The 15,105-nt window shown below is 44.9% G+C and overlaps 1 protein-coding gene across 1 annotated transcript in view; it reads left to right on the forward strand.

Annotated features, from left to right (window-relative positions):
• The window catches only part of ANXA10 (annexin A10), a 355,700-nt gene that overhangs the window by 212,167 nt on the left and 128,428 nt on the right, over positions 1-15,105 (forward strand). The window contains exons 5-6 of the mRNA XM_069205838.1: positions 2,658-2,748; positions 4,433-4,512. Coding sequence (XP_069061939.1) covers positions 2,658-2,748; positions 4,433-4,512 — 171 coding nt within the window. The remainder of the gene's footprint in view (positions 1-2,657; positions 2,749-4,432; positions 4,513-15,105) is intronic.

Consider the following 15,105-nt stretch of genomic DNA (forward strand, 5'->3'; position numbering starts at 1 on the left):
TCTGCCATGAAAAGCTGGGTTTATCCTTTGTAGAGGACCAGGTAAAAAAATGTTCCTCTTCTTTTATGGATCAAATGTTGGTTAAACCCAAAAGCAGTTCTGATGAGAGGGTGCATCTTGGAATGTTTATCTTTACAAAATGTCAATAAGATACCCTGGTTGCCATACATAAAAACAGGTTTCTGCAAAATAGGCCTTCCTGAAATATTTACACATCCCACCTCGATTAAGGGTGGCACAAAGGATATTGTGAAATCCTGCTATGCAGACTTTCGCATAAATGAAAGATTATGGAATGTGATGAATATGATATGTGTTCTTATTTCGCGGTCAAAAGTGCTGACCCTTATTTGTCTTGGTTTGAGAATCCATCCCATCGTTTTTATTTAACTCTTTTTAGATTAGCTTTTTACATTTTAAAGTCGCTTTCCCTTTTCAATGTACATTGAAACATGATCAACCCCAGATGCCACTGTAATCATGTTTCTAAGCAAAGCAGAGGTCACTTTATTTTATTTTGCTCTTTGTACTCAAGTCCCAATTCCGCTTTTCTAATTCCTTTACTGTGTTAGCCTGGTTTTAAACAGTTTTTGCCTGCTATGGAGTTTCTACAAAGGCTTCCTATGATGGACAGATGTTACACAGTCCTGAACGTCACCAAGAGCGTGTTACAACTGAGAAACCGATATGAACATATAGCCTCTATTTGTATTGTAAGTTGCGCCTCCTGTAGATTTTATATGTCAATTTAAAAAAAAATTAGGCAATTTGTTTTATGTTTTATTGTTTTTTTTTAAAGAATGAATGAAATGGTTTATTGCTATGTGTATATGGGTTTATGCTTTTATGGCAAAGTGTGCCGAACAAAGATTTTTAGCTTTCTGTCTGATGTGTTACACCTATAATATGAATTTGAAATGCTGCAAAGAGTGTGACCTGAGAGTATCTCCCCTTGTTCTCGCTGTTGAAGTTGTATGGAGACATGGTTGCAGATGTTCTGGGGCTGTTCACAAGTCAAGAACTTTTGGGGGTGATGCCAAAAGAACTGAGACATGAGCAAAGCATTGCTTTGGCTCCAACACAAGCAGCTAGATTTGCAATGGCGTGGTTTCCCTGAAGGCCAACTTTTGGAAAATTGAATACAGCATTTGCTACTTTTAGCTTTTTTGGTAGCCTGCTTATTGATCACGAGAAAATGGAGAAATGAAGCATCTCCTAAATGTTTTGAGCGGCGAAATTAAATTAAATGCTGCTTGGCCTTGAAACAGAACTTCCATTAATTAAACGTTTTGGTTGACTGGTTTAATAAACTCGTACTGAGATATTTGGATTTGATCTCAATTATTTCAATCTTCATAGCAAAGGAGTTGTAAATGGTGCCTGTTTTTAATCACTGATTTGGGTGGATCTGTTTTATTCCTTTCCTCCCTGTATTTCCTAAAAAAATCAATCTAGGATTTTGTGCAGCACTCTTCAGTGTAGTCTGTTTCCCCGGAGCTTGTGTGTCACATAGGGCCAGATGTATCATCACGGCCCTTTGCGATTCGGAAATACCGTTTTTTAGGAAATCGCTATTTCCGACTCGCAAAGTGCCATATATCACATTTGCGATTCGGTAATAGCGATTTCTTAAAAATTGCAAATGCTATTACCGAATCGTAAATTGCGATATCAGACCCATTCGCAGCTATGGGCCTATTGGTCCATATCTGCAAATGTTTTGCATTTCCAAATTGCGATTTCTGAACCAGAAATCGCAATTTTGGAAATGCAAAACCCCAGGGTGCTTGGGGCCTAAGGCGCCCTCTGCTGCACCCCAAAATTTTTTGGGGGGACATGTAAGGTGCACACATTCCAAAAGGGCATGTGTGCTTTACATGTACAATATAAAAATGCATTTTAAATGCATTTTTAAATTTTGCACATGGTTACCACCAAGCTCAACTTCGTGGTAATTGGCGATTCCTTAATGCCCAATTCGCATTAAGGAATTGCTTCATACATGTGCTTAAGAAGTCGCAAATAAGGATTCCTTATTTGTGATTTCTTATTTAGAGAATCGCAATTTGCGATTCTCTAAATGGGGTCGCAATTTTAAGGAATCGCTATTTTAGGGATTCCTTAAAATTGCACTGCGAATGCCTTTCTTACATTCAGAAAGGTGATTTTGCATTCACAAACGGACGAATTTTGCAATTCGCACCGTTTGCGAATGTAAAATTCTTTGATACATCTGGTCCTAATTCACTCTAGTGGTAGAAAGGTTGTTGTTAAAATAAAGATATGCCTATGTGACTCATTATTAGCAGCAGCAGCTCTTTCATGTACAATGGCTATCTTTCTGTGGACTGCAGGTATGCAGTCTTAGTATAATCATCACCTATTTTACATTCCACCACTAGGAAATGAGTTCAGTACCGATCTGAGGCACACACCTGCTGAAATAAAGCCCTGCCAACAAACTGCGAAAGAAGTATAAAGTAAAGACCAGAAACAGTGCTGGAGTAACCTTGATAAGGCGAGAAGGGTTGAGTTAAAGAACATATAGATGACATGCAATGGCTTCTTCCAACAGAAAATATTTAGATAATCTTCGTATTATTCTCACTTGACATATAATTCCTAAAGCCATTTTGTTGTTGTTTTTCATTTCCTAGGGACTTGGAACCGAGGAGAACTGCCTGATTGATATTCTTGCCTCAAGAACAAACGGAGAGATCTTTCAAATCAAAGAATTCTACTCAATGCGTAATTATCAGTTTATTTATCAGAAGACAGACATTCCAAACCTGCTTCTTCATAAGTCTATAGGAATTCGTACATCTATTTGCCTTCCCTTTTCTTGACCCGCCACGTGCGCTGCCTACAATAGGATGCTGTTTGATTCAGTGTCACCCAGATAACTTTCATACACTGTCTCACTTTGGCATTCTCTATGCAGGGTACGAGTCGAGGGTACACACGGGTAGAAGGGGTCTGCCTACTTTTTTCACACGGTAGACTCTGTGTACCCTGCCAAGAGTTCTGACCCCAAAGAAATGTGCTAAACTTGTCCCGGTATAATTTTCAGATGCCGGGACACTTTCAGCAGTGCCTGCGCACTGTCTGCTTTCCTTCCAAGCAGCAAAGTGCGGGCGGGGAGGGTGCTTATCAAATTCCAGCTGGACCTATATCAAAGGCCAGAATTAAGAGGCCATCAGGCCTCCTTTTGTTGGAGTGCCCTAGACACGCAGGTTATCTCTTCGCAGGTACTTAAGAGCGGCAAGCTTTTGACTTTGTTCAGTCCCTGTATATAAGATATGCATGCACTGTAAGAATGTCAGATGTATTGGTCTGTACCATTATTTACAAAAATAACAATTTAAACACCACTAATTTTTTTTTAGCTTTTAAATCGCTATAGCGCTAATCGTTCCATTGCAGGGGGTCACATCAGTTTGCATCACACATACATAGTATACATTGACAATAAATCATACGCGTGTCAATGTCCAAGATGAGTTACATAAGACAGTGAGGGTTACGAGGTGTAGGTGTCCTTCTTAGCTCAATGTGCTATTTTAGTAGAACTACAATTCATGAACTGCAAGTGACTAAAGGATCTTCGGATTGAAAGCAGTAACCCACTCACCTATTTCTATAGAACACAAATCTGTCATCTGCTTGTTACATAATGTGCTTTTCAGGGGACATATTAACCCTGTATGCTACTTTGATCCAAAAATGGGCCTAGAAAAAACACAGATCTCTCCAGCAAATGCATTAACCTCCAGAGTTATCTTACCATTACTAGTATTCTCTGAGATTTAGTTGGCACACAGAGATCTCTGCAGCAGGTACCTTAACCACATAAGATTCTTTAAAATGTAGAATTTGCAACCAATTTAGCAGAACAAATTTACTGCCACATTTCTCCTTCTTGACCATTTCTTTTTGCAGAGTTTTAAAAAAATGTAAAAATTGGGTCCCAGATTTTGAGTTAGGTTGTGTCAATTTTTTGGCACAATCCTGATGCAAAATCCTGTTTGTTAAGTATTGTAATGCGGTCAAATGTACTCATGATAGACCTGCTAAACCTATGTGTGAGCTCTTAAGGTCTGGTGTGACTTCCTGTGATGTCAGCTCCTTTGAGGTCATGTGTTGTGATTGCACTTCCTGTGATTCCACGAGCGATGGAACATGCTGTGATGTCACACACTTTGATGCTACTTGCATACCGACCCCCACCTCTTCTTTTAGTACTTGTGCGCTGTTTCTATGTGTGGTGTCCTGTTTAAAGTAGTATGTATGTGACACAAGGCAGCATGAACATGTATCCAGCTAATAACATAAGGGCTCATTATTATTCATTTGCAGGTTCGCTAGAATTTTAATTACTTTCCTTTTCAGAAAGTGTGCTAATCTCTATAGAAAGTGTCACTTTTTTCAACAGAATACAACAGTGACCTACAGGTTGACATTTCTTCTGAGACTTCAGGCCATTTCAGAGACGCTCTAATGAATCTTGTGCAGGTACAGTCAACAAGCCTAAAGTCACTTCTCATGTATATAAAAACTGAACCATTTGTTTATTAGATCATGTTAGCGAAAATTACAAGAGTCAACAACATTAAATTAAACAAGTATTGACAAAGGTATTACACCAGGCGTTTAGCGCCTGGGTGCTTTCATCCATGCAGTCATTCCTCCATCAGCCCATGCACTCAATCCCTCATCATTCATGCACTTAATCATTCTTACACTCGTGCATCTATTCATTTACCCATTGGCTCATTCTAACATTCATTCACTCGATGGTTCTGACGGCCCTGAGTGTCCTGCTTGGCTTGATACAGTCGAATTGCTCCCAAAGACGGTTGTGGATGTGTGGACTGTGTTTCTGAATATTTGGAATATAGTGTTAGATAATTGTATCACACTCTTAGTAGCCCTGATGTTGCTGCTATTAAATGTAACCATCAATCGTATCTCCGGCGGCAGTCTCGTACTCACCCGCTGTGTGATGGGCCTGTTTTTCTCGTCACTGCAATGTTATGTTTTATAAAATGGATAAATTAAAATAAAACAATTCAAAATAAAAACATTCATTCACTCGTCTATCCACAACACCACACACACAACAAAGGGGGACTTTCCTCAATATCACACACACAACAAAGAGGGATTTTTATTAATCAACAAGACAAATTTCCTTTTGTTTCTGCCTTGTGAAGCGGGGTGAGTGCATCCAGTAGAGTGTGAGTGCTAGCCTGTGAAGTTTGTGAGCACGCTTCCAGTAGATTTTGCCTTGTATTCTATGAGGAATGTGAAAGTGTTTGTGGTAGTGTATAACTGCTAGTCTGCAAGGGGTGTGAGAGTGATGTTTGGCAGTGAGACTGATAATCAGCAGGAGATGTGAGAGTGCTGAAATACAGCTAAGACAACAGCACTCACAAACACATACAGTTATAAGCACAAAAGTAACATCTGATTTAAGAGGTCCGACAGTGAAGAATGGAGTAGTCCTTTTTGTTTATGTTCCAGTAGAGAGTTTATTCAGGCCAACAGATATTCTCTGTAGTTGGAGCAATCATAGGCCACATATAGTGGTAGCCTTTGGCATATATCTATATTAAAAACACAGATAACACGTGTTTCTTCACACAGTGACTTTTTCAAGGCTGTAGAAGACATAGCATACATAAGTACATTAGTTATTAGTACAAGTAAATGGAAAAATAAGCAAGACAATACCATACATAGTGAGACGATATAAAAATAAGATGTACTTATAAGTATAAGAGGACTCAGACATGGCAAAGGTGACCAAAAGTTTAGTCTTTAGGTGGTTATGTCTAGAAAAAAGTGTGAGATGTAGTATATGTGCATCAAAAAGGAGAGAGTCAGGGAGTGGAATAACGTCTGACTACCTGCATGCTAAGACCAAAACACCCATAGTGTGAGCAAGGGCAGCAATAAACGTGAGCTGGAAGTTGTAAGAATCATACTGTAGTTCAACACTAAGAATCCTTGTAGAAGATAAGGAGAGAGAGAGACACCCGACAGATAAATCATACCTAGATTGTATATGAAGTAGAATAATATCAAACTAGACATATGGTACGGAACAACTGAAACGGAAATAGGAAAAAAGACCAAATGAGGATCTAAATTTGAGATAACAGTGATTCTGGTAAGACTCAGAGAAATCGATAACTCCTGGTATAAGTACCTGTTTCACAATTTATGCAGCCACGGAAGTGTGATGTATACGTAGTCAGGGAAACAAATGTAATAGTAGATACGTAAACCTGTTTGGGATATAGAGAGTCATCGAAGAAGAGAAGAAAAGAAATCAAAGGACCCTGGTAAATCCTAAAGTGAAAAACAAAAGGGGGTGGGGTGAGAGTTAGTACTGGGGAAATGCTATCAGGGAAATAGGAATACACAGGTCTGGGCTACAGAGTTGCCATGATAATAAGTGAAGTTCGACATGAAGTGATCTAGGTACTCTAAAATTCAGGATAAATACAGTGGGAAGTTTGGGCGCTAAGCCGGCACACCAAGGAAAGCTATTAAGTAGTCCCGTACCTGCGATACTCCGAAACTTAGGATAAATGTAATCCTACGTAGAAGGACCCAGGGTCAAAATAATAAGGCATGGTTAAATGTCAGTCAAACTAATACAACTAGTTCAAATCTACTGTAACTAAGCACCAGTGGGTGGGCTCAACCAGATGTAACCTCCAAAAATCAGTTTCACCCCATGATGGATTTTTGAAGAATGTTGCTCCCCGGGACTGATTTTTGCCACACTTCCCAGGAAGTGGCCATCACAGGGTTAAGGCCCCTGCATCTGATTGGAGAACCAGGACCCTCTGTTTTTCCCCCTGGAGCAAGGATAAATATGGCAGAGCTGCACCCACACCTCAGATCCCTACAAGAATGAACATCAGAAGAAGAAGGACTGCCCTGCTGGACCCCTGACCTGCACCTGGACACTGCACTCTTAAGGACTGCACCAGCCACACACTTGGGCTTCACCACAAGAAGGACTTTGCTTGGTTTCAACTGGTTCAAGGAGGAACTCCCTGTTTGCTACAAGTGAATAATTGCTAACCAAAGTCTCCTGCATCAACTCCTGAAGAAACTGACCAGCTAACCACTGTCCAGTGGCCAATTTGGAGTCTGCTCCAGGTGCTTTCTGGGAGTTGTAGTCCGCACACTCACTGACCAAGTCAGAGCTTCTGGAACCTTGGGGTGAGCTGTGGACTTCTAAAATAGCTTTAAAAACATTCTGGAAAAAGATCCAGAAGTTTGGAGAACTTTTTGGAAAAAGCTCCAAATAGAGACAGACCCGCTGCCGCAACTCTAGCCAGCTTGCCTCAACCGCGACCCGACCTGACTTGCAGGTTCGTCCCGCTGAAGAAAATTTTAGAAAAAGAGACTAAGGTGATCATTACAACCTCTGCAGTCTTGAGGGACCGCTGTGCGGAAGACCGGCAGTAGTGGCGGTTTGCCGCTGGGCGTATTATGACCGTTGGCTGCCCTCCGTCGTTTTTCCAACGGAGAGCCACCAACAGCCATACTTGCGGGCGGCGGGGAAGTGGAGGTTGCTCCACCTCCACCGCCACGCCAACAGAACACCGCCCAGCTAATCATGTCCTGTGATTCTGCGCGGCGGTGTTCTGTTGGCGGTGTGGTGTCAGCGGAGCTGCCCCCATGGCTCCCGTCCCCTCCCGGCAGATCGACGGAACAGGTAAGTCGATCGTCCGTTAGGGGAGGGGGAAAGGGGGGTGTTGTGTGGGTGCATGGGGGTGTGCGTCTGTGTATGTAGAGGGGGGTGTGAGTGCGTGGATGCTTGCGGGTGTGTTGCGTGTGTTGGGAATGAGTGCGTGTATGTCTGTATGTATGTATGGATGTGTGCGTGTATGTCTGTATATGGGTGTGCGTGTCTGACTGAGTGTGTGGATGTAGACATGTATGTTGGTGTGTGTGCGTGTATGTGTGTTGGTGGTGCCTGCGTGCGTGTCGTGTGTGTGTGAGTTATGTGATGTTGGGAGTCGGGGTGGGGAGGGGGGCCCTGCCACCTTTGGGGGGTGGCAGGGGTGGTGGGGGGTGTAGGGGAGGGAGTCGGGTGGGGGTGGGGGGTGGGGGAGACCCCTATCAGTGCCAGGGAAGGAATTCCCTGGCACTGATAGGGCTTACCGCCATAGATTTCATGGCGGTTCCCACCGCTGGAAATCCATGGCAGTAAGCCGGGTCGAAATACCGGCTGCGGTATTGTGACGGCCGCCGGGCTGGAGACCCAGGTCTCCAGCCCAGCGGGCAGAACGGTGAAGCAGCGGATGACCATGGCGGTAACCGCCATGGTCATAATACTAAAAAAAAGACCGCCAGCCTGTTGGCGGTCTTACCGCCGCTTTAACACCATCCGCCAGGGTTGTAATGACCCCCTAAGTCCGAACGTAGAAAGTTGACCAGGACCTCCCTCACAATGTATCCAAAGAGGGCTCCAGGAACATCGGATCAAGATTCAGGTTTGCCCTGGTCGAAGGATTTTCAGCTCGAAAAATCAGTCCGAACATAGAAATCTTCACTGAGGGCTCCCGTGACACATGTCCGAGAAAGGGGTCCAGGGAGGTCGGATCGGACTGGCGACTTCGTCCTGCTGAAGACAATCTTCAAGAAAACGACTAAGTCCGAAGGTAAACTTTTGACCAAGGCTTCCCGCTTGCTGTAGCCGAGCAGGGCTCCATTGCGGTTTGCCTTAAACGTTGACCTTACCCTGGTTGAGGTGCGACCGGATGACCAGATTGTCGCTATTTGTTTCTAAGTGATAAAAAACACAAATTCTTTAAAAATTCATATCTCCGGTTCCCCTTATCCTATTTTATTAGTTTTGGTGTCACTTTAAAGCTAAAAATACTTCCTATTTTTATAAATTGGTTTTGGATTTTTGATTTTTTACCTGTTTCCTGTGTTTTATTTAATTACTGTTTTTTGATACTTGAATGCTTTACACTTTGTCTCCTAAGTTAAGCCATGTCGCACGTTGCCAAGCTACCAAGGGTTGAGCTGGGGTTAATTTATTGAGACCCAATTGAACCTAGTAGGGGTTAGTGGCCTATTGCTAAGTGTAAGTACTTACCTGCCCTTACCAATAATCCACTTTACAACATTTGTGGTGCGCAGCGGTGGGATCCAGTACTTGTGTTCAGTATCACGTTACAGTTTTAAGTAAAGCAAATTTAAAATTCTTTAAATTGTCCTAGTGCAAAAAAAAAAAAATTTTTATTTGGATTCATTTCAATTATTGAATTTTTGTGATTTTTCTAATTTCTTGTTTGCAATTTTTGCAAAAAGTTTTTGTTGACACAAATCTAGGGAACCATGGAGCTTGATCTGGCTAGCATACCCACAGTGAAAGTAGTCCAGCTTAAGGGGTTGTGTACTGAGAGGGGGCTGCCTGCAGCCACTAACCTCAGGAAGAATGTTTTGATTAAATCCCTGACAACCTGGACTGAGGCCCAAGATGTAGGCACAGAGGAAGCTCCAGGGGAGGAAGAAGACGGGGAGGATGCTAGCTCCAACCACTCAGGGGAGAGAGGGCTTCTGAGCCTAGGTGAGGAGGAGGAAGACGGTCCTCACTGCACACAGTTACCAGGGCCATACCCAAAGCTAGTTGGGAGAAGGGGTTCCCTTCAGAAGGAGATAAGCTGTCACTCAGGGAAAGAGAGCTGGAAGGCCAGCTAGCATATATAGCTTTGGAGGAGGAGAAGCTGGCCCTAGAAAATAAAAAGTGGTCAAGGGAAGAGAAAGGAGATGGTGGCAGCGACAGAGAAGCTGAGATGTCCATGGGTGTTTTTTTTTGCCCCAGATTGCCCAAGGGAGTGGTTCCTGCCTATGTAGAGGGGGATGATATAGACAAGTGGCTGGGGGCCTTTGAGAGAGCCCTCCAGATGAGGAAAGTTAAGCATCAGTACTGTGGTTCACTCTAATGAGAGTTGGTTCCCAACTCTGGGAGGAATAGACTTCTGACCCTAAAAGGGGGGAGGCAGATTCATACCCTAGTATGAAGAGGTGCTTAGTTAAAAAGTTTGGTCTGACTACAGAGCAGTATAGGCTCATGTTTAGGGACACCCAGAAGACAAGCACCCAGTCCTGGGTTGATTTTCTGGACATCTCAGTTAAGGCACTAGAGGGTTGGATACAGGGAAACAAGGTAAGTACCTTTGAGGGGCTTTACAGTTTGATTTGAGGGAGCACCTTCTAATTGTGCCCCAAAAAAGCTCTGCCAGTATCTAGTTGACTCTAAGTTGACCAAACCCAGAGTGCTGGGGGAGGCAGCAGATGACTGGTTAAAACCTAGGGTTAACTAGAAACCCATAGGGGGTGACCAGAAAAAGGGAGGACATGGTTCTTCTCAGGGGAAGAACCAAGGGAAAGATGACAAGAAGTCTAAAGAGTCCTCACAAGAGTCCCCAAAAACTTCTCAGGGTGGGGGAGCCCCAAACCATGCCACTTCTAAGAGGAAAGTGTATCACTGGATTGTGATCCTGTTAATGCAGGACAGTTTCAGGAGCTTGCTAAGGCCGGCAAGTGTTTTGAGTGTCATTAACCTGGACACAAAAGAGAACATGCTATCTGCTCCAAGAAGCCCCCCACTGTTGGGCAGTCGCATGGGATTGCTAATGTAGGTATGGGGATGGAGGTTGGCCCAAGGCTGGGATCAGGGTACACAGAGGTCACCTTAGTGTCTGTGAGTGGGGTGGACATTGCAACTATGGCCACCTTACCTCCCAGCATGGAGAGGTATAGGCAGAGGCCTAAAGTCAATGGGACTGAGGTGGAAGCTCTGGAAGATACAGGAGCCAGTGTGACAATGGTCACAGAGAAGCTGGTTTCTCCAGAGCAGGTCTTACCTGGTGTCTTCCACCAAGTAACATACGAAGATAGCAGAACCAAACTCCATCTCATCGCCATGGTGAGCCTGGAATGGGGAGATGTAACTGGCCCTAAGAAGGTAGCTGTAGCTCGTACCCTCCCAGTACAATGTCTCCTAGGAAATGATCTGGAAGCATCTGAATGGTCAGAGGTGGAAAGAAGGGTCAATGCACAGATGCTAGACCTCCCTGAATGAGTGTGTGCTGTGACCAGGTCAAGGGCAGCACAACAGGGAAGTGCTGGACACTTAGACCCTGGAACAATGGGACAATACTCCAAGAAGAAGAGGAAGGGTACTGGTTCTGGCTTGCCAGCCCCAACAAGTACAGAGAGTCAGGAGGAATCCAAACCTGAGGGGGAGGATCTGACCTCTGAGGGATGGCCCCTTCCCCTGCAAGCCCTGCCTGACTTGGCAGGACTGTAAGGGGTAGGTGGGCCCACCAGAGAAGAATGGTTCCAGGAACAAAGAGAGTGTCCTACTCTTGAGGGTCTAAGGCAGACTGCTGCCAAGCTTGAACAAGGGGATACTGGTGAGACCCACACGGTTTACTGGGAGGATGGAGTTCTCTACACAGAGGCAAAGGACCCCAAACCAGGGGTAACCTGGAGAGTGGTGGTCCCCCAGGAGTATAGAGAATTCCTCCTGACCTTAAGCCATGATATTATCTTAGCTGGACATGTAGAAAAGACCAAGACCTGGAGCAGGCTGGTCAACCATTTCTATTGACCCAAAATGTCAGAGAAAGTCAAGGAGTTTTGCAGCTCCTGTGTCACCTGCCAGGCCAGTGTTAAGACACGGGGCAAACCAAAGGCTCCCTTGATACCACTGCCAGTGGTTGGGACTCCCTTTGAGAGGATAAGATTGACATTGTTGGTCCCTGGACCCACCAACTGCCTCAGGCAATAAGTACATTTTGGTGGTTGTGGATCATACCACCAGGTACCCTGAGGCAATACCCCTCAGAACAGTCACTTCTCCCACTGTGGATAGGGCCCTACTTGGTGTGGTCACCAGAGTGGGCTTCCCAAAGGAGGTGGTCTCAGATATGGGCACACATTTTATGTCAGCCTATCTGAAAGCAATGTGGGATGACCGTGGTGATACTTATAAATTCACCACCCCTGTTATCCCCAGACCAGTGGTCTGGTGGAAAGATTTAACAAGACCCTAAAGAGCATGATCATGGGTTATTCTGACAAACTCAGGAGGAGATGGGATGTTCTCCTCCCCCATGCCTGCTGTTTGCATACAGAGAGGTGCCACAGAAAGGGGTTGGATTCAGCCCCCTTATGTAACTGTTTGGGCACCCTGTAAGAGGCCCATTATGCTTGGTGAGAGAGTCTTGGGAGATGCCTCTCAAAGAAGCCAAGGAGAATGTGCCAGACTATGTGCTGGGCCTGCGGTCACGCATGGCAGAGTACATGAAAATGCAAGCAGCAACCTGGAGGCCAGCCAAGAACTCATGAAGCTCTGGCATGACCAGAAGGCTACAATGCCTGAGTTTCACCCAGGTCAGCTGGTGTGGGTTTTGGAGCCTTTGGCTCCCAGGGCACTTCAGGTCAAATGGACTGGGCCCTATCCAATTTTGGAGAAAAAGGGTGAGGTCACCTACCTGGTGGACCTTGACACCCCCAGGAATCCTCATTGGATCCTGCACGTAAACAGACTGAAACCCCACCAGGACAGGGCAGACATTATCATGCTAATGGTCGTTCACAGATGAAGGGAAGGAGGAGGAGAGTGAACCTCTGCCAGACCTCCTTTCTACAAATGCACAAGATGGGTCAGTGGAGGGAGTGGTGCTCTCTCCCACGTTGACAGCCCAGCGGCAGAAAGACTGCAAACAAGTTTTGAAGCAGTTTGCTGGTCTGTTTTCTTTGACCCCTGAACTCACCAATTAGTGTGTCCATGATATTGACACTGGTGACAGCTTACCTGTCAAGAACAATCTGTACAGGATGTCTGACCAGGTCAAGGCTAACATCAAAGCTGAAGTGGCTAAGATATTGGATCTCAAGGTAATTGTGCCCTCTGATAGTCCTTGGGCCAGTCCAGTGGTACTGGTACCCAAACCCAATTCCCAAGGTGGGAAAAAGTAACTAAGATTCTCTGTAGACTACAGAGGTGTAAATGCAGTCACCAAGACTGATTCGAACCCCATACCTAGAGCGGATTAGCTCATAGATAGGTTGGGGGCTGCCAAGTTCATGAGTACATTTGATCTGACCTCAGGATACTGGCAGATTGTCTTAATCCAGGAGCTAAGGAGAGGTCAGCATTTTCCACACCAGAGGGTCACTTTCAGTTCAAAGTGATGCCCTTTGGCCTGAAAAATGCTCCTGCCACCTTCCAACGGTTGGTGAATAGAGTCCTGTCTGAGTTGGAATCTTTCAGTGCAGCTTATCTGGGTGATTTAGCTGTATTCAGTTCCACTTAGGAAGTGAAGGAAGTGCTTCAGGCCCTGCTTCAAGCAGGCCTGACTATCAAGGCAAGCAAGTGCCAGATAGGGCAAAGTTCAGTTGTGCACCTGGGCCACCTTGTTGGTGGAGGCCGTGTACAGCCTCTTCAGCCCAAGATCCAGACTATCCTGGATTGGGAGGCTCCTAAAACCCAGACTCAGGTCAGGGCCTTTCTTGGCCTGACTGGGTATTACAGGAGGTTTGTTCAAAACTATGGGACCATAATGGCTCCTCTGACAGAACCCAAGAAAGTAATTTGGACCCCAGGGTGTCAAAAAGCCTTTGACTCTCTGAAACAGGCTATGTGTTCAGCACAAGTGTTACTGGCCCCTGACTATAGCAAAGAGTTTATAGTGTAAACAGATGCCCCAGAATAAGGGATTGAGGCAGTGTCAGCACAAGTTAATGAAGAGGGCCAAGATCAGCATGTTGCCTGCATCAGCAGGCGACTACTCCTCAGAGAGAAAAGATGGAGAGCCATTGAGAGGGAGGCCTTTGCTGTGGTCTGGTCCCTGAAGAAGTTGGGGCCATACCTGTTTGGCACTCACTTCTGTGTACAAACTGACCACAGACCTCTCAGATGATTGATGCAAATGAGGGGGGAAGAACACCAAACTGTTAAGGTGGTCCATTTCCCTACAGGGGATGGACTTCACAGTGGAACAGAGACCTGGGAGTGCCCATGCCAATGCAGATGCCCTTTCCTAATTTTTCCACTTAGCTGATGAGGACTACAAGGGTGTAGGTTAGTACCCATCACCTTTCATCTGGGGGCAGCAGTGTAGGAAAGTCCTCATTTTTGCCATGGTCACCCCCAAACCTTTTGCACACTGGTGGCTCCTGACTCTTAGCTGTGCCCTAGGTACTGCCTACCAGTCCCAGGTCCAGTGCTCTGTGTAAAATAAATATGCAAATTAGGCTAATTATAATTGGCAGTATTAACCTACATATAAGTACCTAGTATATGGTAGGGCATGTAGGTTTATGGACCCATAGGTGCACTGCTGAGGTGCCCAGTGTCATTTTAGAGGCAGCCCTGCCCTGCTGGCTGCTTTTAAACTAAACTAATATGCAAATTCGACTTTGGAATTAAAAGTACGTCCAAAGTCTCAAACTACCTTATTTTTACATATGTCACCCCTAAGGTGTGCCCTATGTGCTCCTAGGGATGGGTGCCTCGTAACTATACGAATGGGCCTTATAACAATTGTTTTATAAGCCCTGATGAGGTAAAATAGCCAAATTTGTTTTTCCTTCACTGTAGTGAATGGCCTCCATAGGCTAAAATGGGGAGATCATTTTAATTAACAAAGCCCCCCTAAGTGTCAGATACCTCAAGTAAGGTATCAAATTAATTGTTATAATAAATCACACAACTTACAATTGTTGGATTTAATATCACTAGTTCAGGTAAAACATTTTAAACTCTACCTGAAAAGTTGCCAACTTCAGCTCTCTAGTGCCCTTCTCTGATTGGCCAGCCTCTGGCAGCCTGGCCAGGCTGCATTGGTGAGATGTGAAGTGGCCTGGGCTGAATACAAAGAATATGCCTGGGGGAGGAGAACTACCTCAGCAGATGGGGAAGCTGGAAGGGTGGGAGCTCCCAAACTGGTTTTCAAAGGCAGGGAAGGATATTTGGAGCAACCCACCACCCCTCTCACATCCTGCAACCCCAGCCAATTAGGTGTCCTCTTGATTAGATATAGGAGAGAGCAAGAA

Source organism: Pleurodeles waltl, chromosome 1_2 (genome assembly GCF_031143425.1).
Source record: "Pleurodeles waltl isolate 20211129_DDA chromosome 1_2, aPleWal1.hap1.20221129, whole genome shotgun sequence".
Lineage (NCBI taxonomy): Eukaryota > Metazoa > Chordata > Amphibia > Caudata > Salamandridae > Pleurodeles > Pleurodeles waltl.